General features: G+C 40.5%; 3 protein-coding genes across 4 annotated transcripts in view; 2 read left to right on the plus strand and 1 right to left on the minus strand.

Annotated features, from left to right (window-relative positions):
• Window positions 1-4,489, minus strand: part of ELOC (elongin C) — a 14,180-nt gene extending 9,691 nt beyond the window's left edge. The window contains exon 1 of one of the 2 annotated variants that reach the window (XM_071737792.1): window positions 4,346-4,489. The gene's annotated coding sequence lies outside the window, so the exon portion shown is untranslated. Of the gene's footprint in view, window positions 1-3,965; window positions 3,971-4,345 lie in introns of those variants that run through there. The other variant, XM_071737793.1, reaches the window with a different exon arrangement.
• Window positions 4,490-4,911: 422 nt separating this feature from the next.
• TMEM70 (transmembrane protein 70) lies at window positions 4,912-7,495 on the plus strand. The gene is made up of 3 exons (XM_071737790.1): window positions 4,912-5,176; window positions 5,658-5,769; window positions 6,828-7,495. Exons 1-3 carry the CDS (start codon window positions 5,009-5,011, stop codon window positions 7,274-7,276), a joined length of 729 nt encoding a protein of 242 aa, XP_071593891.1. The 5' UTR covers window positions 4,912-5,008; the 3' UTR covers window positions 7,277-7,495.
• A 7,613-nt stretch (window positions 7,496-15,108) lies between these two features.
• On the plus strand, window positions 15,109-21,613 carry LY96 (lymphocyte antigen 96). Its single transcript, XM_071737795.1, has 5 exons — window positions 15,109-15,565; window positions 17,355-17,444; window positions 17,893-18,021; window positions 18,963-19,015; window positions 21,135-21,613. Exons 1-5 carry the CDS (start codon window positions 15,472-15,474, stop codon window positions 21,234-21,236), a joined length of 468 nt encoding a protein of 155 aa, XP_071593896.1. The 5' UTR covers window positions 15,109-15,471; the 3' UTR covers window positions 21,237-21,613.
• The last annotated feature ends 1,692 nt before the right edge of the window (window positions 21,614-23,305 follow it).

Below are 23,305 nucleotides of genomic sequence, written 5' to 3' on the forward strand. Positions count from 1 at the left end.
TAGCTGGGGAACCTGGAAAACCTAAAAGAGCAGCAATAACCTGTCAGCATCTATTGGTTCCTCTTATAGAACAAGAATTCTTCAACATGTCACGACACTTTATGAAGATCAGAACATACTGCAGTTAAAAGTTGTCATTTGTGAAAAGCATCTTCTTCCCAGCAAGTACCCTCAAGTCATCTGAGACATTATAACATGGTCATGTACAAACCACAGCCTATTTTTATTCAGTAAACTATGTTACTGGTTTTATAAGTCTGCAGAAACAGCAATAAGTAAGAAGAAATGCACTGAAAAATTAGCATGGAAAACATGCAATATTTCATTTATTTCTGATAGAAATCTTGATGTTATTTAACATCCCTCCCAATCTGGGAAAAACAATGCACACAGAAAAAAAATTAAGACAGCTGAAAAATGCAGAAATCCCTTCCAGACACAAGTTATTGCTTGTGCATATAGTAAAAGGACCGGGAAGAGAGATTTTCTGCACAAAAATACATTTGTTTTATTGACAATTGCATGTCCTTAAGTATTAAACAGTAAGTCAGAAACAGAAAGTCAAGTGATCTGCTATGATCTCTTACCAGAAATTCTCTTCTTAAAAATAAACTTTCTTTTCCAACACACTATTTATTGCAAAACATGTTGTTCTATTTTCCTTCTCCGTAATGAAAATGACATTTCAAGACAATATGAAAGGCACTTGGTGAGATTTATGAAGATGTGTGGTAACTACCTATATTTTAATTACTTTTCCACATTCTTTAGCTGCCCCTGTCTGACCTTGCCAAGACCACAACCAGTGCAGCAATAGGGAAGAGAAGAATTCAAGTTTTCTGAACACTCAAAACATTTGTCTTTCTTATTATTTGTCTGACTTGACTATGCCAAGCTTCTGCAAAGAACCACTAATTTTTGTTAAAGTACATTTTTTATTCCATTTCCCCTTCAAGGAGCTTATGTAGCATAACCAATTAGATAGCTCAGCTCCCTGTCTTTAAGCTCAAAGAGGAAGATATACTAAATATTACTGTTCTCCTGCCTTGCCTCCTTAAAATAAAAGATGAGCAAAGCCTACATTCATTAAATGAAAGATTACATAAAGAAGCACATGCCACTTCTTAATCAGTGAGGGAGAACACAATGCAGCTACAATCAGTGTATTTGGCACAGAAACTTTCTGACCAGTCTAAAAAGATAAGCTCTTGCTGCAGAAAATGTAAAATTTTTATTCCATATAAAAGGGAACTGGAAAATACCACAAGTTGCTGGAATATTTACAGCTACCTGGTAGAATACAGTAGAGCATCATAAAACATAGCAATTAACTACCCAAGGCAAATGTTCTTGTCAGCACAGTTAAAAAGGTTATTTTCCTCCTTGCAACCCCAAGAAGAAATATTATGCTATAGTGTGTTTACTTTGACCTCTCTCCTGTGTCTCCTGAGCATCAAGAGCAAGAAAAAGAAACAAAGCATGTCCCTGACCCTCCCACCTCACTCCTAAAGGTGCCTGCTCATCTCTCAAGCTTCCCAGGGTTTCCAAAGTATCAAATCCTTGGATACTTTGTACAACCAGACCTGAAGGGCACACCCTCATTTAACTGAACACATGCAACCACTCTAAGGCTTCCAAAACCCCACTGCTTTATTCTGACTGGGACAAGAAAATTAAATCCACACAAACATTTCAAGCACTCGGATTCTTCGATCCTACAGAAAACTCCTTTAAAAAAACCTCAGATTCTGGTCCAAGGAAACTCCAATGGCTCCCGAGTGTGTGAGCTTTGCATCACACACAGAGCTTTTGTATCCTTCAGCTGATGACATTTCTGCACCCTACTGTAACACTTGCTGGAAAATGTGGAGCAAACAACACAAATGCCCTCACAGTTCCTAGGTTAGCTCAGAAGCCAAATGAGGCAATAATAATCAAATTACAAATTAATTAATAAGTGCTCTTCAGAAAACAAAGGCTGTTGAGTGATAGAGCAGTAGCCTCCTACTATTTAATCCTAAATTCTAGTCCTATTATTAACCCTATTCTTAACCCCTATTCTTATACAATAGCTTGTTTAAAAATACCACTCAAGTTTAGTATTCATTGCACAGTACAGACCAAAAATAATCAATGTAAACCAAGATTGAAGCATATCTAGAAAAAACACAAAGCACAACTGGTAAGGCTGAATTCCTGATCAGCTGAATCATTATTTCATACCCACAGACACTAACATTCAAATATTTAGGGGCAAAGTGAAGTGTTATAAGATGGGATACTACAGGCAAATGGTAGTTAAGATAAAAAGAAGATGAGGTAGGAGACCATGCACTGAATATCAAAGACCTCACATAAGATGTTTTTCTACCCAAGGAACTTTTCAGTAATTCCCATGAGGGTTTTTTGTCATCGTTGTTTTAGCAGGTTTTGTTGTTGTTGTTTGTTTGGGTTTTCTTTGGTTTTAGGGGGTTTGTTTGTTTGCTTGCCTTTTTTGTTTTTTTAAAAAAGTGTGTGTTCCTGTTTCCTTCCAAAAATACAATAAAATCCCTGCACTGGGCACCTCTTGCCATTAGAGGAAAAAAAAAAAAGCTGCTAGCACATTCCAAAATCTTCTAGGGCATAGATTTCTGCACTCTTGTTACAAAAATTAATGTTATGCAAACAAAACTTTGTAAGATTTCTTGTAATATGCTCTGAGAAGTAAAAATACATAGTAAAACATCTGAAGCTAAGTATACTTTTGAAAGACACTCACTTATCCACACACAAAGCATAAGAGACAGGAGCTTGAATACAAATGTATCAGCAAATGAAATATGAGGTTGGGAGATGAAACAAGGTATCTCAAACAATCAGCTGGATCTCCTCGCTGCAGCAATACTGTCTTCACATTAAGACTGCATGAAACTACATAAATCTGTTCATCACTCACTTTAGTATTAAAAAAAAAAAAAAAAGACATTTTAAATGACTTATATCTGATACAAGAAAAAATGCTTCAGTGCTGAAAGTTTCTAAGGATTATCTTAAAGCCCCCAACGTTAACAGGAAACGTTGGCAAAAATTTTGTTGGTTTAACTTCAAGCCCATTAAAAGGCTGATCTCAAGGTATTAGGTATGTGCCACATGTGCAAAGGTGGTAGCCAATGTATTACATAAAAACTAATTAACACTTACTCTAAGTAACTCTTCAGTTAATTAACATTTCTCTCCCAACAGTTTTGTTGGGGTTTTTTTGTCCCTAATGCAGCAAAATGAAGAAACCGAAGCACAGAAGGATCATTCAGAAATAAGGGCACGGAGAGGTTCTTAGCCTAAAGGTCTCTGACTTGTTTATTTATCTACGTTTTTCTGGCTTGCTTCCAAACTGAGCTTTTGCCAAGTGATCAAACCCAAGTAAACAAATAGCCCATGACTATCCAAGTCTCCCAACAGTGCAAGGTTTAACTCATAACCTGCACCACTAAACACCTTTTTAAAAAGCTCCTGTCCTTAGTATTACAAGTTGTAAGGTTAAACTGGTCCTCAGTTTACCACGTTAACTGCTCAACACCCCTTCTCCTTTTCCCACATACCTGAATCCCCCAGTAGCTCACCAGTGCTTGGGTTCCCTTGTGGTAAAGCAGAACCCCCCCTTCTGAGGAACACAAGGTACTCAAAGCTTAATTTTCGTTTCTACAGGTAAAGGGTATCACCCTTCTCTGTCAAACTTCTTTTGATTGTATCCGTCGAGCATTACAGCTACAGCACTTTGACCAGCGCTTCCCACCTTGGCATAACACCCCCTGGGAGTGCATCCTAAATTCTTTCGGCCTTAGTTTCCCCCCCTCTCTCTAGAGCCTGGCGTGGGAAGAGGGAGGACGTCATTTGTGGCGAAAAAAAAGTTTCAAGAGCCAAATTTGATTAAAACACCCTTCCGAAGAGCCGCTTTACCCACAGCGCCGGGATGCCAAGGAGCCGGCTCCGCTCCGCAGGCAGAGGGGAGGAACGCGCCCTTCGCCACCGTCCCACCGAGGCGGGGGAACCCCCTGGGGACACCGCACCCCTCCGCACTCCCCTGCACCGACGGCTCCCCGCTCTCCGCTCCCCCTCGCAGCCTCTCCCGGCTCCCGTCCACCTCCGGCCGCCCCCCTCTCCGTCTCCGTGAGGGAGCTGAGGGCGGCGCGGAGGGCGAGGCCCGCGCCCCTCCGAGGGACAGGCCCCAGGGGCACCCCCTCCCCCGTTTGCTGCTCGCCTCGCCCCCTAAAAGACGACGGCAGCGGCCGAGCTTCCTCTCGCTTCCTTTCCTTTCCCTTCCCTTTCCCACCCCCCAGCGCCGCCATCCCCCGCCGTCCCCCCTCACCCGCTCCGCTCCGCTCCCTCCGCCCCGCTCGCAGGGCCCCCGCCGTGTCGGGCCAGCTGCCTCCCAACTACTTCCGGTGAGGTCAGGGGCCACTTCCGGCCCGGGGCGCGCACCCCGCCGCCGCTTGCCCTTGGAAGGCGCGCCCTGCCTGGCTCCCGGCATGCCGTGCGCGGGGAGCGTTGCATGCTGGGGCGCGTAGTTCCCGGCGGGCAGGTGCCGGTCCGCCATGTTAGGAGCGGTGGCGGGGAGATGTGGAAGCGGGGTAGCCAGGAGGGTGGTACCTGGCGCAGGGCGGGCGGGAACGGTGGCGTCCGAGGTTCTGCCTTCCCGGACATGCCCGAGGCGGGCTCAGTCTGAAACTCGCTGATTGCGGCTCCTAATTGTGTGGGTGTACATCCTCCCCCCCGCTCGACCGTCCTCATGAATGCCCTGACAGCGGCATCCACGGGCACCTGAGAAACCTCCATCCCCCGCGGGGCCTGGTGCTGCATCACCGGGGAGAAGCAGCCAGCGGCATACCGGGAGGGGGGGAGGAAGGGAGGGTGCGATGGACGCGGGAGGACCTTTCCCTCCGGCGGAACTAAAGCGCGGGGCTGCGGGGGCTGCCGGCTGCTGCACCGCTCCCCGCTTTCCCCCGGCCGGGCGCTGCGGGACGGCCCCGCCATGCTGCCCATACTGCGGGCCGCCGCCTGCCGCCGCGCCGCCCCTGCGGCCTCCGCAGCCCTCGCCACCACCGCCACCACCGCCTGGCTGCGGGGCGCTGCCCAACGCGGGCTGCCGAGCGCACGCCGCCGCCGGGCCGCCCTCCCCGCCGCCGCGGGGGCCCAGCAGGTTGGGGGGAGGAGGGTGAGGGGGAGACGCGGCCCCGCTCCCCTTGAGGAGCTGCCCGGGGATTCGCGGGGGTCCTGGGGTTCGCGGCTCGTCCCTTGCGATAGATGTGACAAGTGGGGAGGGGGAGGAGGTGCCCCTGAGAACATGAGAAGAGCAAACGGGAGCCCTGGAGAGGGTGGGGAATGGCTCCCTGCAAAGCCCTGCGTACAAAGGGCTGCGAGCTTGACATTAGTCAAGGGCGAATGTTTTATGCTGATTTGGGTTATCTAGGTAGAAGGCTGTTAAAGCAAACGAGCAGCAAGTCAGTTGAAGTTTGTGGTGGGCTTTGTAGTATGTGCTTAACTTTCATCCCTCATTTAAGATGCTTGGAATAGCTTCAGGGGCAAGGAGAAACTTCATGTGTGTCTGTATAGATACATCTATATAAAAAGTGTAGTTTAGTGCTGATGTTGATTGGCCGTGCACTGCTTTCATCTTCCAGGTTACATCTTTTCAAGGAGTGGCTGCTCGCAGCCTCTGCACACCCTCCCCTCATGACCACCCAGAGCATGGAAGATTAGTTTATAAAGGAAATTTGGCAAAGGCAGTGTTAGGTATGTGACTTGAAGTCTTTTGGATTGCTTTGCTATTTTGGGTTTTTTTTTAAAAATTTCTCCCTGTTTAATAACTTTAAAATGCAGCCTTATAAAAGTGAATGTTCTCCTTTCCAGCTCTTCTAAAACTTGGATTCTCAGTACACCAACAAATGTGTTGGTGCTCCTTGCATTTAGGGAGTGCTGTAGGTTCTGTGCATCTTTGTAATCCCTCAGTCTACTTCTGTTCCTCTTGCAGCTTTTGGAGTGCAGTGTCCAGCTGAAGTACTGGTGAGGCAGGCAGATACTGTGTTGGAATGCACCATCTGTAGTGAGGCTTTGTTGGTCTTTCATTTGCCAGTTCCTGTTTCAAAGACCCAGTGAAAAGGAATCTGGTGGAGGTTTTCTGGTGCATTTTTAAAATGTGTCCTTAAGAAGGAGGGAGTATGGCTATCACAGCATCTTAGGCTACTGGTTCTCATGGTGGCAGAAGGACTGTGAGTATCCACAGCTCTTGCCACTGTCTTTCCAGCTGCAAGCAAGATGTCTATAGAGTACTTGTTAATATGGAATAAAATATAACCCATGGTTTTTCAAGTTATGTATGGCAGGAGCATCTTTGTAATGAGTGTTGACATTAATTGTTGATGAAGAGGAAAATTCCCAGCCATGTCTGTGGTGATTTCCATTGAGTGTATCCATGAATGGAGTCAAGGTTCTTTTGAAATCATTTTCTTGTCTGCAAAGTGAAAACTTCACAGGTGTGTCTTATAGCAGGTAGCTGGCTTCAGAATGAAAAATAGAGCTGGCCACCAGCTTTTATGAACCCAAACTAAGCTTATAAACAAACCAGAACAGTGACAAGAAGAGAGGGGAAAGAGTTGAACTTCAGATGGTTTCTTTCTGAGCTAAAAAACCCCAACAAAACCAACCAAACACAAAAAGGGGGGGGGAAATGGATTTTCAGTAACTTCAGGTGTTTCAGTAATGGCATCAACACGTAGCAGCACAACATATGTAATTCTAGAGAAAATTTTACTCCTGAGTACTAACCTTGGTTTTCTTTTTATTTTACGTAGGTGTGAAGTTTTTCTCTTACTCCACCAGCATATTCAACCTTTTCATGATGCCCTACATCATGCTCAAAACTGGGATTGGGTTTGAAAGTGTGTTTCTACAAGCTGCTTTTTATGGGCTGATTGGGTTTTTCACCTTTGTGACACCAGTTACTTTGCATGTCCTGACAAAAGGCTACGTGGTTCGGCTCTACTATAAAGATGAGAAGGACACATACACAGCCATTACATACAATGCAATTTTGGCAGAAAAAGCAACAGTTTTCCATCAGAAGGATGTAAAGATTCCAGACATCACCAAGATGTTTACAACGTTTTATGCTAAAACAAAATCAATGCTTGTGAATCCGTCGCTTTTCCCTAATCCTCAGGATTATAACCATCTCATGGGCTATGACAAGTCCTTTTATATTAACCTAGAGGAGGAAGAGGAGGCTGGGGAAAGGAAGTAATTGGAAGATAATGGTTCTCATTGTCATTGTTCGTGGTGCAGTGCTATGTATGGGAAAGAATGTAAAGTTCTATTACATTTTCTTACTTATCAGGTAACTAAAGGTCCCGAAATGCATTCTGGAATGTATAAAAAAGAAAAAACTTTTTTTTTTAAACTTGTAAACAATGTGAGGGTTTCTTCAGAGTTAATGACACAAAATAGTAAAGAAAAATATACTGAGATCTGTCTTGTGGGTGTTCTTGGCTTGGTTTTTAACTCTCCAGGAGAACTGTAAAATTCATTAACACTCTGACCATCTCCATTTCAGATGGACCATTCACTTAAAAAAAAGTCATCAACACTCATTCCCTGTCAAGTGCATAGCAAAGTTTTTCAGCCTTCAGGTTTAATAGTACTTAACCTGGAAAGGCTGTGCTCTTCCATCAGTGCTGCTGCTGGTGTGCAGGGAGTGCAAATGGGTTGATTTCCTTTTGTCGAGCACTGGTAGACATGAGGAGTCTTCAGAAAACAGAGAGATACTGTTGCCAGTTGGTGTTACAGCCTCAGGCAACTGTCCCAAGCAGCCTCTTTTCTTGGCAGGGGGAAAATAAGCTTAACATAAGTTTTGCCCTGTGTATGTCCTGTTGAAAATGTGCCATATTTGAGGTGACCTAGAGACCATACCACTTCAAATGCACTCTGTAAGGTGGGGAAGCAAGAGAGAATCTCCTGTAGAGGACTTTTTAGGTCTTGTGCGTTTAAAACATGTACCTTTTGATTTTCAGCACTGCAAAGAAAGCCACCTTTTTGCTTCTGTTTTGTGGAAATCTGATTTAAATGTTTTTAGCCCAAGGAGAGGTTTGTCCATAAACTGATGGATACTTGCCTGCAAATAATGAAAGGCCTGAATATTTTGAGGCTTAGAAATTGGTTGGTTGGTTTGTTTTGTTTTTTTGTTTTTTTTTTTAAAGCAAAATAAGCAAACTTCAAATTAATTATTTTTTATTAGTACTTTGTAATAAATAAATCTGAAAATAAAATAATTATAGCTGCCCTTACAGCTTAAGTCACAGTCAAGGAAAAATTGTATTTAAAAGTCTAAATATCTTCCAAGGTTATTTGTTCATTTTCCTCTTGTAGGATGATACTGTTGATCATCAAAAAATGAAAACACCAGTGTTCACATGTACTTGCTGAGTAATTAAAAAGCAAATCATCCCGTACAGATATTTTTGAAGCAGTTTTTTTGTGTTGGTGCAGCTATAATTTGAAAAGCCTGGTCTAGCCCCATTAAGCCAGTATCACTACATAGATGAGCAAGAATATAATTTTTTCCCCATAAATTACTTTAAAGACGTGAGACCGGTAACAAGAAATTCTCATCACCTGGTTGTACCAGTTGTCCTTACTCAAATGATGGTTTAAACCTAATTAAAGAATAATACTTCCATTTTTTCCATGTTTGATGTGTTCGTGTGAATAAAGTTAAGTTCATCTTCAGATGCCAAATGCTGGGGGAACAAGAAATATAATTTGTAAGAGAAAGTAAAGGAAAAGCCCCCAAATTATAATTTCATAGTTTCCCTTGAGCATTATCAAAAGCCTCAGCTTTTCTTTTGGTCTGTGGAAAATTTTCATTGTTAAATTGGAGCTGTGGCTAATTCAGATTTAATCAGAAATAGTGAGAGATTTACATCTCAGTGGCTAAGTTTGTCAGAAAAAGTATGGAAGTTAAATATTATTTCTTCCATATGTTTGTCTTGCAGTGAGATGCAAGTTAATCTAGGAGGTAGCCTTCCAGCACAATACGATTTAAAAAAAAAAAAAGAAAAAAGGATTTAAAAAAAAAATCACCTATTAGAGGATAGGTGATTACTCTCTCCATGATGTAGTCTCACAAAGTATTTTATGCTTCCAATGTGAAACTCGAAAATAATAATTCCATAGCTTTCTTTTCTATTTAAGAAAGGGAAACCCAAATTTACTAGAGATGTGCAATATCCTGTGTAGCAGCAGCAGTACCTCCTGCTACTGTGTTTGCTGCTAGCTTGGCAACCAACCAAGCTGTAAATCTTAAAATCATAATATTTGTTAAGGTTGCCAAACAAGTCTGCCTTTGGCCCCATCTGTGTTAGCATTTGCACCTCTGCCTGTCATTCTGCACCATCCCAGGATTCTCAGATTTGTCTTTTTTGCAGTTTTTATTTACAGTGTGTACTTGCACATATGTGATTTGTTTAGATGCCTGGAGCTTACTGAGAGCAGCGAAGATTTGCATTCAAACACTTGTGGTTTGCTCTTCACATTAGGAACAAAGGAGTGGAAATGTAATCCAAAAAGACATCTACGTGTGCTTCTGGTTCACTTTGGGTCCTAAACAGTCTGTCTTGAGAACAGTTTCATAGTGCACTGAGTGCATTTCCATGTAGGAAACTGGAATACTTGGTGCCCTTCTAAAGCAGGAGTTGTGCCTAAACCAAACCAGGCTGTCCTGATACCAGTGATTCCTGCAGGAGAGCTGACTGTAGTGGGGGTGTTGCAGTTCCCTGAGGTTGTCACCAAAGCACTCCAAATGCCTGATTACATTTCGATTTTTAAACATCAGGTCCACATCTTTCACAGTCCTGTTACTTTTTTGAGCTGCTATTTTCTGCTTGTTTATTTTTTTGCTCAATTTTACACACTTGATAAATACCAGTTCTCATTGCAGAAGTCTGCTAACATTTTGTTCCTGGTAGCTGCTGCATTATTTTTTTTTTTATGTAGGAAACGTGTACAACATAGAAGAAGATTAATTTTTAAAACCTAGAGAATGTGCTCATACATGTGGGTGCAGATTCTGAAGGAAATACTGATGTAGAAGCTCAGTTTTCCAAAATATGATTTACAAATTGGCTTATTTGCAAGCTACACCTACTATGAAGGCTGCCAACTCCTGCAGCCTTTCCAGTACCAACCAGTCACTTGTCCCTGGCAGTTGGGTCTTGCATCTTAGTCTGGTACCAGTTTAACTCAGTCTGGTATGAAGAGCAGGAATGAATGAAATGACTCAAGCCCCTTAGGCACTTGCTTCGTAACCCTTTCCAGTCTCAAGAGCTTCCTCAGAAGATCATGGGTGGTTGGTGTTTTTCCTAGGGTACATGGGGATTTTTCTTTCCAGCCTCTTACTACATGTTGTTCATTTGCCTCTCCTTTTTTCTCACATTTTTGGCTTTGCCCACAACATTATTCATTAGTCCCTGTCCTTAACTGTAACGTACAATGATTCTTGTAATTCTTTTTTTAAAAATTTTTTTAATTAAATTGTCTCACAACCTCTCAGCCTTACCTTGCAAATGTAAAACATTCTGATGAGAAAATGATCCCTTTTTGATACTTTAAAGAGAAATCTTTAAAGCTCTGAGGTACTTCATGCTCTTAACCATGCTGTCTGGAATCAGAAGGTTTCTCATTTCACTGGAAGTAGCTTTATTACAAACCAAAGGTGTCTCATTGGCAAAGCTGAAGAAAAGCTGTGTAGATTTTTGTACGGTACTCTGAGAGCCTAATTCAAGTGATGAAAACTTCAGGAAATTCTGTTTGTGCTGTAAAAATTAAAAGCACACAGGTGCATTACTACAATTGCTCAGTATAACTGAATAGGTGGAAACTTGGTAAGCTGCTGTAATTTGGTTGCCCTGGAGTTCTGTGGCCATGCCATGAATTTCTTCATGCTCCCTTGTCCAGCATAGGCTGCTGCAGCCTCCCTGAGAAATGGGACAAGTGTGCTAGCTAGGAGTGGGATCCACTATAATAGGATTATCCCACAGCTATACAGACCTCAGCAAGCAGCTATTTTAAGCAGTGAAGAACAGAGAGCAAGAGCAAAGGGCCAGAAAACATGTCCAGCTGTCTTCATTTCTGAAATACCAGGGTGGGCATGGCTGCTGTGATGTGCTTTCTGTCAGCCCCAGGTAGGACACAGCCCTTGCCTCTCCCTTCATCCTCTGCTTTTTCATCTTCTTGAAAACTTTAATGATTTAATGTATACTTTGGCATATAACTCTAAGCTTTAATCCTATACTTGGCTTGGAAAGAACAAACCCTAAGCCTACTGGCAACAGAGTTATCTCCAACAGAATTGTTTCCCCAGGATACCACTTTAATAGCCTCCAAGGGTTTAATGTATTATATTCAAATTTAAGTCAAAGTGCATACCACATTTAAAAAAATACATATTCAGAGTCATGCACATCACTTTTTGCTTTTTTTTCCACAACTATTTCCTTTCTTACTCAGGTGTTATCCACTCCCTCCTGGATATGTGCTGGTGCTCTGCTCTGGGGTCAGACTCTCCTGGCACCCTCAAGTACTTCATCAGCTGCATGGAGAGGAGCTGAATCTTTTACCTCTTCCTGAGAGCCCTGGGCTTGGCTTCCTAACTCCACTTTTATAGTGGAATTGTCAAAGAGAGAATTTGAGAAGATAGATATACCCATGAATTGCTGCAATTTTCTGCTATTTGTGTGGATAATTGATAGCTGAGTGTGCCTTTGGTTTGTGAAAAACGCCTCATGCCTTGTATTCATATCCCCTTTATACTGGAGTGTCTTCAGCAGCAACTCTGAACCCAGGGTCAGAAGCAATAAACATGTCTCCTTCCTGCTGCAAAGAAGATCTACTTCAAAAATTGTTACAAATACTCCTGCAAGGAAAATCAAGATATTATTGCCTCTTTCTTTACTGAATATGTTTAACATCTTAAAAGACTTTTCCAACAACATGAGGTTTTGGTACATATGAAAACCTAGTATGTGATTCTTAGTCTGACTAACACTTTCAAATGCAGTACTTGCCTCTGCTGTACTCATATCTGTTACTGATTTTGCTGTGATGTGTTATCATTATTATGTATATTATAAATCTTCCCTGGAGATTTCAGTACTTGCAAGTTCTTATCTGGTCTAACTGCTCATCTGCAGCTAACAATGGAAATGCAAAGTGACTATTTTGAGAAACAGTCACAAGTAAGTTAGGCCCTTTCTGGATGTATTGAGAAAAAAGGTAAAATAATAATAAATTAGTTTGAGGATTTAACCACAAATCAGTGAGGAGACTTGGAGTGAAACTTCTACCGTCAGCATCTCAGATGTAGACAAAATGAAGTCATAGGTATGAAATCCTAAATTTTCTAGAGCTGGATTTATTTTGTGGACTGTTAACTGCATACAAGTTGGTCCCTTTTAAATGTAGTTGCAAAGGGTTTTAGAATAAATGAATTTTTTTTTCACAAAACTCCGGTGAATTAACACTATTGAGTAGCTATTTCCACTTTTCCTTCTTTTTACCTTCCTTCTGGATCAGAGTGTATCCAGACAGAATAAGAAGAAAAATACTACAAAAAAGAAAAGGTATTGAGTAAAAAATAGAATATATAAATAAAATATATATACATCTTTTCTCTCCATTGCCCCTCACACTGACTAGAAAGGGAGAGTGCAGACTCCTCACTCCCCATACTGCACTAGTTTGGGGTTTCAGGGAGCATCACAAAAGATTGGTTATATGAATGTTACCAATACAGGAATCAACTGCTACAAGTAACTAAAAATGAATTTGCTGAAAAGATTTTTAAATTATTCAGATTGCTTTGATTTAAGGACAATTGACAAGATTTAATGGTCAAGGTTGCAGACTTTATAACTGTGGTCATAAGTGATGCTTTATTCCTATTTATTAACAGTAGCAATTATCATTCCTGTTTTCCCACTAGCCATCTAGATCCTTTTATAATGTAGCCTAATTTCCCTGTTTTTTAAAAGCATTGCAATAGTCTTGTTCAATAAAAGTGTTGTAAGGAACAAGAGGTTTCCCCATGTCTCTGTCTGCCTAAGCCACCAGGGGGGACTAATTCCTCATCTATTTCAACGTATCAGAACAACACCTGTTCTTGAACCAGAGCTAGAAAGTCAAGTTCTTCAGCAGAAAGATCATCCTAATTTGTGTTAAAAGACCTTTAATAAAAAACCTTGTAAATCTGCAGCCCTCTTTCAGGTCTGTCCATGACTATGGTGACAGTGCAAAAGTGGCTTCTTTAGTGGATGCTTCTTTACTCTTTAGTGTCTGTTTCATTATTCCTTTTGTTTTTCCAGCTATTACAGCCCTCCAGACTTATTTCAATCCCAATATATATTTTAAAACTTTAAAGCAAAATTTGGCCATTTTAAAACAGAGCGATATTACTGCTATGATCACAAAGGGTTTTATTTTTTACAGTGCCCTATTGAATGGCAGTAAAAATCTTCATGAAATGGAGATCTCTGGAGATCTGTCAGGAAAGTGTTCAGATTTTTAATTCCCTGTAAAAAGAAGTTGCTTTCAGTCTTGAACTCTGTCAGGCTGACAAGACTCTCCTTGTGGTCTGTAGAAAGATTTGGAAATCCTGAGGAGAATTCTCTAGCCAGACAAAATTTTTCAAATTTTTATCTTATTTTGTGAATAGCAGGCACCTTTAGGTAAACTAAATAGAGATCTCTATTGCATTCTTCCATGCACAATCAGTCAAGTTTTTGTGCATGTGGCTGTTCCTAACTTTTCTTCTGTTAGATGTTTGAACTTCTGAAAACATTTTTTTTCATCTTTTGCTACTTTGTCTTTATATATTACCTTGGTGTGCACAGATTTTCTGAGAATAAAAGCTTTTAGATATTATGATGGGGAGCTGGGAGAGTGAGAACAATTGATTAAATTATATTTGTTGTAAGGAATTTTTATCAAGTTTCCTGCTTAGCACAAAGCCAAATAGCTGTCTATTATGTATACTGCTTCTTTTTCACAATAAACACAATTTCTGATCTAGGAGGACCCCACAGCCATGTATACAAATCAAGAAGTTAACTCATGAGAAAATAATTTGATTAAGTTGTGTATTTTTTCTGTAACTTCAGTAAGCTTCCGTATTTCATTATATTAAAAAAAAAATAATAATTGTATATCCTGTTGGTTAGATGGTGGTTGTGCTCTCTTGTATGAGGTATCAGACTTCTCAAAATCTATTTCTGTAGCTGAAATTACCAATATTGCTGGGTTTGTGTGGTCAAAGCTGACCCAGTTTAGTCCACAGAACTGGTATAGAACATAGAGTAAAAATATGTTATTCTTTGTGTCTTGCTCTAACAGACAGAGATAAGGGCAGGGGGTATATGATACCAAAAGTGCTTTAAGAGTTTTTATTTTAGTGTTTCAGACTTGAGTACCAAAATCTGTAGCCTAAACTCTTTTCAACATCCCAATGTAAAACTGGGCTCCAGTTGTGGCAGGTAGCTCCTATGTTCTTACAAAAACACCTCACTCAAAATTGACAGATTTTGTGGTTAATTGTCCTCTGGTCTGTGTCCACCTGGACCAGTGCCTGGGCTCTGTGCTCCTGGGCAAATGGTGCAATTCAGCTGCTCCAGCAAAGACTGTGGGGAAGAGCATGGGACAATGCCATGGAGGAAGGCTTATGATGGAACTCATCACTTGTACTTAGTACTTAATGGATTTTTAAGATTGTTTTCACTAAGAAGTGAAACTGTGGTAGATAGAGCACTGAAGACAGTAGCTGAGACAGTGCAGAACATCAGTGGTTCAGCCTGGTAAAATGTCAGATGGTTGCATTCAGCTCCCATCCTCCCCTCCTTTTGGGAATACATCATCTAATTACACTCCTCTGGAGTGCCAGCATGTCCTGAAAGCATGGTGAGCTTTGTAGGGAATTCATTCTGGAAACTTTTGAGGTATATTGACTATCATATCATATCAATTTGGTCTTCATCATTTGTATATTATTCTTTTCTTTATTGTGTATGGGCAACTGTGTTTAAAGTTATGCCACAGCAAAAGTTACCTCTAATGGGTTAACTAAACTTGCCCTTTGCGTGCTTCTGGTAATCATGGTTTTACTTCTCCTCACTTCCCTATTTCACACAGTTTTCTCTTTCATTTTTCACTCGTGGCTAGAGCTGCATTGTCTGAGGAAAATGTAACAACAGAACGCAGAAATTCTTTTTCTTCGTACAATTTATGATGTTGATAGTTGATTTTAGTGTAGGTGGATTAACTAAGATTTCAGAGAATTTGACAGAGTAACCAACTATTCCACGAAGACATATGACTGGGGATGACTGTGCTGAATATTTGTTCCTCCTTCTCCAAAATTAAGATTTATTATATCAAATACTGAACAAAATAAGTATGCTTGGACTTCTTTTGTTCATTTTATTCACCCCTGGAGTCAGTGAATTTCTTTGTATGTCATCAGATCTAGAAATATCATACACTTTTTGTGGTAAGTGGAAAACAGCTCATTCTTTTACTGCCATTGCACAATAATTACTGTAGTCTGAGGAAATGTCTGCTCTCTTTCAAATGTGTTTCTTTGATGAATATAGAAATTTTTTTAAAAGTTCAACTGTAGCATATTTCTGGTATTAATTATGTTTTTATAAGAATTACACTGTGTGGTTGCACAATGCTGGTTGCAGCAGCTAAGAGAGAAGTTTACTCCCAAGTAACGCAGGCTTATATTGAATCAGGAAAGATTAAAAGATAAGGGATTTAAAATTGTTTTGCAAGGAGTGTGTTGTGTAAATTATCCCTGTGTATTCAGCCAGTCTGTTATAATGAAAAGCTTTTGGTATATGAGAAAAAAGTGGGAATGTGACATTCTGTCAGGCTGGAGGATCAGTCAGGCTCTGAAACAACCTAGTGTGTCCCTTCTTGCTGTGTCTGTGTTGGGGGCTGCTGGATCCATGAGATTTTTGATTGGTTCTGCAACTGCTTGGCACCCCTCTGAAGTCCATGTTGAAAAGGCCCAGTGTGCCAGAAGATTGGCTTTTGGGGAGATATTTCACAAGGAAGGGCCCATGTCTTTTGAAAATCTGTGTGCATTCCAAATGTGTGTCACCCTTAAAATAGCTGTATAAACGGAGGCACAGGAGGGGATGTTTATTTCAGGTACTTTCCATTACATTAATACTCATGTTAAAATATTTAACAAGGGTAAAAGTGGAGGCACTTAACCTGGCAGACAAAACCATGGTGAGTTTTGTTTGCTTTTTTCTTGTCATAATTTCCTGTGCGTAGCTGTATCCAAGCTGAGAAGCTGAGCTGTGGTTCCCAGCAGCCAGACAGTTCCCCTTTGCACACCCTGTGCTTTAATTCCCAAAACACAAGACAGAACCCTTCACTGTAGGTCACCCTAAAGGTTGTCCTGGCTGGGTGAGCACAGGGAGCATCCCTTCCCCACCCTGCCACCAGCCCCATGGCAAGCAGGGCCCTTTGCAGCGAGCGTCAGGACACCAGGGAGGGCAGCAGCAAACTGAATAGACCAGACTTCTTTCCTAAAATAAAAATACTGACTGGAAATCCTTCCAAAGGTTAGCACTGAATGGTATTTTTATTTTTTTTTTAAATCAAAATATCAGCCAACAGGCTCTAAATTTGATTAGCTACTTGTTGTATGATGCTTTATCACACTGCCTCTGAAACTGTGCATTGGGCAGTATTGGGTGGTTCACTCACAAAGCTGATCAACCCAAAGGCTCACTTACATTAGCCTGGAAAATGTGCTGGTAGAGTAAAAACATTTTTAGCTGTTGTCAGCAAGTTTATGTAGATTCCGTGGTTTGTATAATTAAGAATATTTTCAGCAGAGGACCACGCTGGCTTGATGCTAATAAAAAGTTTGTAAAACTTCAAAAGGGAAGGAAAGGTGCTTCTGCCTCTGGGTTTTGTGTGCAGAATATCATCAACCAAACAACTGATATTTCATGCTACTTAAAGAAATGTGATATTATTATTTCCCTTTAAGCATACAAAGAATTAAAAATATAATTTAAAATACAATAAATTTAATATTGAGTTTTTTTCTATGGATATTTATATCAGACAATTTCATAGAATATATATTTTATTAAATACATTTTAAAATGTGCATGGGTTTATTGTGAGTGTACTTAGATGTATATTTTTATTAAATTATATATTTTATTATTAATTTTTTTGTGTGTAATCTTTATTGTTTATTATGGAGAAACCTCTTCACACTAACAGTATTAAAAACTCCTTTATTGCAGATTCCGTAGGTCATACTTTCATGTTTAATCTGACACCTTGCAGCATTGTTGACAAACCCATCTGGAGGGCTGCTCTTACCTGGATTCCAAGTGAGTCCCTCTTGACTAGACAATTATATTCTGTGAATGCAAAAAAAATTAATAAAAGGAACCTAAATGTCAGTTTATATAGGAGATTAGTTGTTGTGGTTAAAACAGAATAGATAAACTATAGGGATGGACAGAAATTATATTTATTTGAATTCTCTGTGGAGCTGATTGAACTATATTATCTTTGCAAAAGAAATTAAATCAGATTTTGAAACAGCTCACTCAAGTTGTTTTTATTTTTTAAGAATGAGGCTTTTTTTTAAAAGCCAACTTTGTTTTTCTAGGAATAACATATTTAAATAAGTATTTTTGTTAGGTTTTTTGGGGGTGTCTTAAAAAAAAAAATCACATTTCAGAGAAAAATAGTTTCTATTTCAATAGCGTGCCTGCGTACATGTTTCACCCTCCCCAGCAGGTACCTGCTTCTAACTTGCATTGCCTTAACTAGGGAGTGACATCAACTTTTTGAAGATTGTCTTCAATGTCTGGTACAACGGAGCCAAAGCCTTACACTGGAAAGAAATCCTTTGCAGTGGAGAGGATGACAAATACTCCGAGTGTGGAACACTGAAAGGAGGTTGGTGTGAAAATGGGCTCTGCCTTTCCCTCACCTGGCAGGGTCTCTCCACAACAGGGCCATATCCCACCAGCTTCTTTTCACCTCTGAGCAGATTTCTTAGAAGACTCCTTGGTCAGCCCGTGCAGAGATATTTTTCTCTGTGCCATCTATTTTCTGAACATCAGTTTTTGATTTTTGAACATCAATTCACCTTGCTTGGCCGGCTACAGAGCAGACAGTTCTTCAGTGCCAGAACCCCCCTAAAACAGAGTTTCCAAAGTCTGTGCTGTAACATCCTTGAGGTTCCCTCTGTATAAAGTAGGATTACTAATATTCTTTATCTCATTATGGGCTCTTTTTTTTTGGTTAAGATCTCTAAAATGATGTGAAAAATGACTATATTTGAACGGACTGTGCAGAAAACTTGGAGGAGCTAGAGGCCCTACTAGTATCCAAACCACAGTTTATTTACATAAGTGTCTGGATGGTTTTTATACATTTTTTTTTCCTGCAGAACTCAGTCATGTTGTAGAGGCTAAATCCCATTAACATGACACAGGCCAGATCCAGAAAATTTAGGCAAGATGTCAGACTTAGGGCCAAAGAGACCTGTAAGGAGATCATTGAATTAATATAATAAAATTGAATATCATCTCTCTTGGGTTATCATTCAACTAAATGATTCTTAAAAGTTAAATTATTGGAGTTATTACGGTAGCATTGGTCTGTAGGAGATGTTGCAGGAGCATTGCTATTAATTTCTATTTTCCAATGTGGCTTAGAAAAATAGGCAGAGCTCTGGAAGACGAAACAAATAAGGAGTTCAACACTGGAAGAGTAAATGGCATTGGCACTGCTGCTGAGAGATAGGCCATATTGCTTTGATGTTATTAAGGAAGGATGATCAATGGCTTTTGGATTAAAGAACCATTTATGTTATAATTATTTCTGTTTTCCAGAAACTATTGCAACAGAATTTGACATCAAAGGTGCAAGAATAACATTTCCAAAGGTACTTTTCAGCAACTTATATAAAGAGATTACAAAAGTAAGATCACACACTTACATGTATGTGTTTTCTGTAAAGAGAGATTGACCTAACCTGTAGAAAACAGCAAAAGAAAATGTCAGAAAACTTTCTTGTGCTTGAAATGATGACTCCAGAAATTCTAGATGTTCTGAGGTTTTTATTCCTCTATTATTCACCCTTTGTTTTATAAAAGAAAAGACCAAAGAGATTAGCTAATGTCACCTTAATAATTCTATTTTGTTTAGTCTATTACTGTGTTTCCTGTTATCTGTTTGAGTAATTCTATCCATATTCTTTCTGTCCACTTCATCCTTTGCTTTACATTCTCTTCACATGCTGGTCAGCTCCCCCTTTTCAAAGATTTAGAGAGGAATGATGATGCATTGCAAAAGTAAGAGCAATGCTCCAGCACTAAACCAGGAGTAGCACCAGTCCTCAGGTTAGCCCAGACTCATCCAGCACCTGCCTCATCAGCTGCCTAAGACTTCCCAAGACCCCTAACATCAATATTAATCCTCACAAATGTCACTGAGGAGCTCATACTGGTACAACATCTCCAGTCTCCCTTTAACTCAAAGCTCATGGGCCTCCAACAATGCTGAACTCCATCCAGCCCAGCATCTCTTCTAGCTCCAGAGTTGGTAATAGACAGGAATGTCCTCTGTATGGATGAGGTGCTTATGGCATACCCTGACACTGCCTGGTGGGACTACCAGAGCCTTTGCTGTAACCTAGAAACTTTCAAGCCTACCAGTTTTCAGATGAGTCCTAAGAGCCCTTCAGCTCCCGAGTACTTATCCCCAGTTTGCCATAACAAATGATGAAGGTGACAGGTGTCAGAGGAAGTAGGATAAAACCTGGACTCAGAAGGGACCACCAAGCTACCAGCTGTCCCTGCTACCTCCAAAACTCTGTCTGTTCTAGGGTGTTAGAGACAGGTAGCTAGACAACAGCTAAACTAGGGGTGATGGATGATGCTTTGAGAATAAGACTGCTGGGTGTGGATGAGCAAAGCTGTTGGTCTGAATGATGCTCTGACACCAGGGTGGGTGTTGTTTACAGCAATGTGCACTGCAAGAAAGTGTGGCTGACAGAGATGGCCCTGCCACTGAGGCAGCAGTTCAGGCAAGCAGCACACTGCTCCTCAGGGAGCAGATGCTCTATGCAGAGAGGTGTGCTGGGCCCTGACAGCATGACTGAAGTAGGCAGCTTAAGACCTCACCCTAGGAGAAGTGCAGGCTATACTTTGAACAGGGCCTGAAAAATGACTGCCAGGTTTTAATCACCTCCCTCCCAGTCTCCTCTCCCTAGCCTGAGGTTACTTCAGCTTTCAACAAGCAGATGTTAAATATATTCACATTGTACATCCACTGTAAGCTGATGACTTCAGTAAACGGAAGCAATTCAGAGCAGTTAAATATCCAGTATTTTAGCTGAAAACAAAAACGATGAACTTTCCAGTACAACCAGCTCTGTTACAAGACTGATCAGAAGCTGTGTGAAATGTATCCTGGAGGATTGCCCTGAGACTGCCTGTAGAATACAGAGGCTGCTGCCACAGCTACCTACAGTCTGGGCATCAGGTCACCAAGGTAGCAGAAAATCAGCAGAAAATGGAAGTGCTGATGAGACTGAATCCTTACTGTGGGGCCTCTTAATGTTACTGCCTCACAGCCGGGCACAAAAGCTGCAGAACTCAGCCTGTTTTATCAACTCAGTTAATTCCCACTTAGAAAAGCAGACACTTCACCCAAGAGAATGGCTCTGGAAGGGTGAGCATGGCTCTGGAGCACAGGACTCTTTTTTGACAGAGGACCCTGAGAAGCACAAGTTGGATCACAGCCTACTGCTGTTCCTTAGTACTCTGGTAACGATAAGAAAGTCTTTTTAGCAGTATTTTTTAATGTACACATGTATCTGAATATACCCATGATGACAGTCCCTGATGGGAATCTTTCTTTTTTGGGCCTAACAGAAATCACCAGAACTATTCCAAGGTCTCACTTAGACAACAGTGGGCAGGCTTATGCACTAATTTTTTTTTTTTTTTTTTTGTTTTTTTTTTTTTTTTTTTTTGTTTTTGTTTTTGTTTTTGTTTTAGGGCACTTACAATGTTATTTTAGAAGCATTCTCTGATGATTCTGAGAATAATATGGTCATGTGCTTGAATATCACCATGATAGTAAACCAATACACTTTCTGAATGAAAACCAACAAATGTTTCAAATAGTTCCAGAACATGGAGGTCTCTTCTGCAAGCAACTGGAATCTGAGCTGTGAAATAATGAGCACTCTGATTTTTCCTGAGGTAGAGTACATCATGTAATGTCTGGAAAGCTACATGATGGATTGTCTTACCATTTATAGCACTGCTGGAATCAGATGCTCAGCCAACATGCATGAAATCTCTGGGAATCAGGCATCCTGGTTAATCCACAGAATTATCCTGACTGGTTGTCAGGCTGAGGACTGCATTTCAGTGCTGCCCCCGAGTTATGAAAAAGCCAAGTCCTTCAGACTGTGCTAAACTAATACAAGACATTTCAAAGTTTGAAAGTGCAAGAATCAGAAATTTTTCAGGGCTCAAATTTTTTTTTTTTTTTTTTTTAAATTTTCCTTTTTTTTCCCCTTTTTTAAAAATTTTATTAATAAAAGTTATTTGTACAATCAATTCGAGAAGCATTTTTTTATTCTCCTGTTATTTTCTGATTATCTTTAGACATTTCCTAATGTTCTGGCCTATTTGAACCAAGCTGAGCCAGAGTAGTAACAACTTATTCTGTGCTACAAGCTGATGTGAGCAACATCCAGTGGAACATAGTAAGGTGCAGCTGAATTTATCCATCCAAAGCTGCCACTGCAACCTATAGCATGTTTTTAGCACTTGCTTGGAGTATGAGAGTCAGAGGCTACACAAGGTATCTCTTGTACATTTGTATGTGGACAAATGTTTCCTGCCTTCAGACAGGTGTGGTCCTTGTCTGATGTCCTCTTGCCATCCTCAGCCCCTGGCCAGCAGTTGCTTAATGAGTTTAGCCAATTTTCCCTAATGAACAGACTGGTGTTGAAGTTGCACATTGCTTCCAAACGCCTGAAAAAAAAAGAAAAATGAGAACAAACCAGCTCTCTTTCAGGCTGCTAAATATCAAGAATGAAATTTATCAGGAGTAAAGCTTTTAATCTCATTTTACCCATAAAGATGTTTTTCAGATTCGGTACCAGAAGATTAAAAAACCCACACCCAAGTATGCAGATACTCAATTTTAAACTTGGTTTCAGTATAGCTAGTGTGGCAATCTGAAGAAAAATTATCAAAAGTCAGTAAAAACATAAGAAATAGAACTGTGTCTTGGCTGGAGACAAGACGCCACAGTTACATCCAAGAGGCAACAACAAAGCATCTGTGCTTGTGTTCAGTTTACAGATGGTTCCAGGAGCAGCCCATAGATTATCACAGGAGTCCTTCCTTGTGTTTGAACCAAATAAGTAGAGTTGCAGTTTCCTCTTAATCTGAAATATCAGTCAAAAAGCAGTGAAGAAGCAGCCAGAGAGCCTGATGACCAATGGCTACTTTTTTTTTTTTTTTTTTCTTCTATTTTGCTCATTTCAAATAACATTATTGGTCTGTGGAACAGCCTTACTGTATGATGTCCTTGTCTACCCATTTCAATCTGTCTAGCAACCACCACGTGAAACCTCAAAACAGTCTTTATTGACAAAGTGTTCTGAGATTTTTGCTGCCCGACTTACTTGGGCTGTTAGAATAAACGTTTTGCTTATTAAGCAGCAAATATCTTAGGTAGGAGAGACTAAATAAAGGAGAGACTGGAAATCAAGGACATTCATGTGCTCTGTTTTTCACAGGCACACATTTTAATGCTTTATAAATGTTGCAGAAAATTTCAAGTATACGTAAATGTAGTAATAGGATTTCTGTACCTAAATACGGACATTTACAGATAAACATATATATTCAGTAGCTTGCTTTGCAGACTAATATAGTGTAGATCTTCAGCTGAAGGGTTATGATTACACATGCCAGCAGATAGGATTGCAAGGCAGAAAGCAGGAGCCACAACTTTATAAAGCAAAGACCTTTCAAAGGCTTCAGGCTCTCTCCTGCACACAACCAAAGGTTTCCATTTACTGCTGTGCTGGTGGTACATGGGCAAGAGGAGACAAGTTTTTGTGAAGTGTCATATCAGGCAAACAGCTTAACCCTGAAATCACCTCGACACCATGGGGTGAAGGGCACAGGTGAAGGCAGAGCTG

This window comes from Heliangelus exortis, chromosome 2 (assembly GCF_036169615.1).
Source record: "Heliangelus exortis chromosome 2, bHelExo1.hap1, whole genome shotgun sequence".
NCBI classification, from domain to species: domain Eukaryota; kingdom Metazoa; phylum Chordata; class Aves; order Apodiformes; family Trochilidae; genus Heliangelus; species Heliangelus exortis.

Coding starts and splice junctions, on each gene's coding strand:
- TMEM70 (XM_071737790.1), top strand. CDS start 5,009: ATGCTGCCCATACTGCGGGCCGCCGCCTGCCGCCGCGCCGCCCCTGCG. Junction 5,177..5,657: donor CCGCCGCGGGGGCCCAGCAG/GTTGGGGGGAGG, acceptor TTCATCTTCCAG/GTTACATCTTTTCAAGGAGT. Junction 5,770..6,827: donor TTTGGCAAAGGCAGTGTTAG/GTATGTGACTTG, acceptor TATTTTACGTAG/GTGTGAAGTTTTTCTCTTAC.
- LY96 (XM_071737795.1), top strand. CDS start 15,472: ATGCTTGGACTTCTTTTGTTCATTTTATTCACCCCTGGAGTCAGTGAA. Junction 15,566..17,354: donor AATATCATACACTTTTTGTG/GTAAGTGGAAAA, acceptor CCTTTATTGCAG/ATTCCGTAGGTCATACTTTC. Junction 18,022..18,962: donor GTGTGGAACACTGAAAGGAG/GTTGGTGTGAAA, acceptor TCTGTTTTCCAG/AAACTATTGCAACAGAATTT.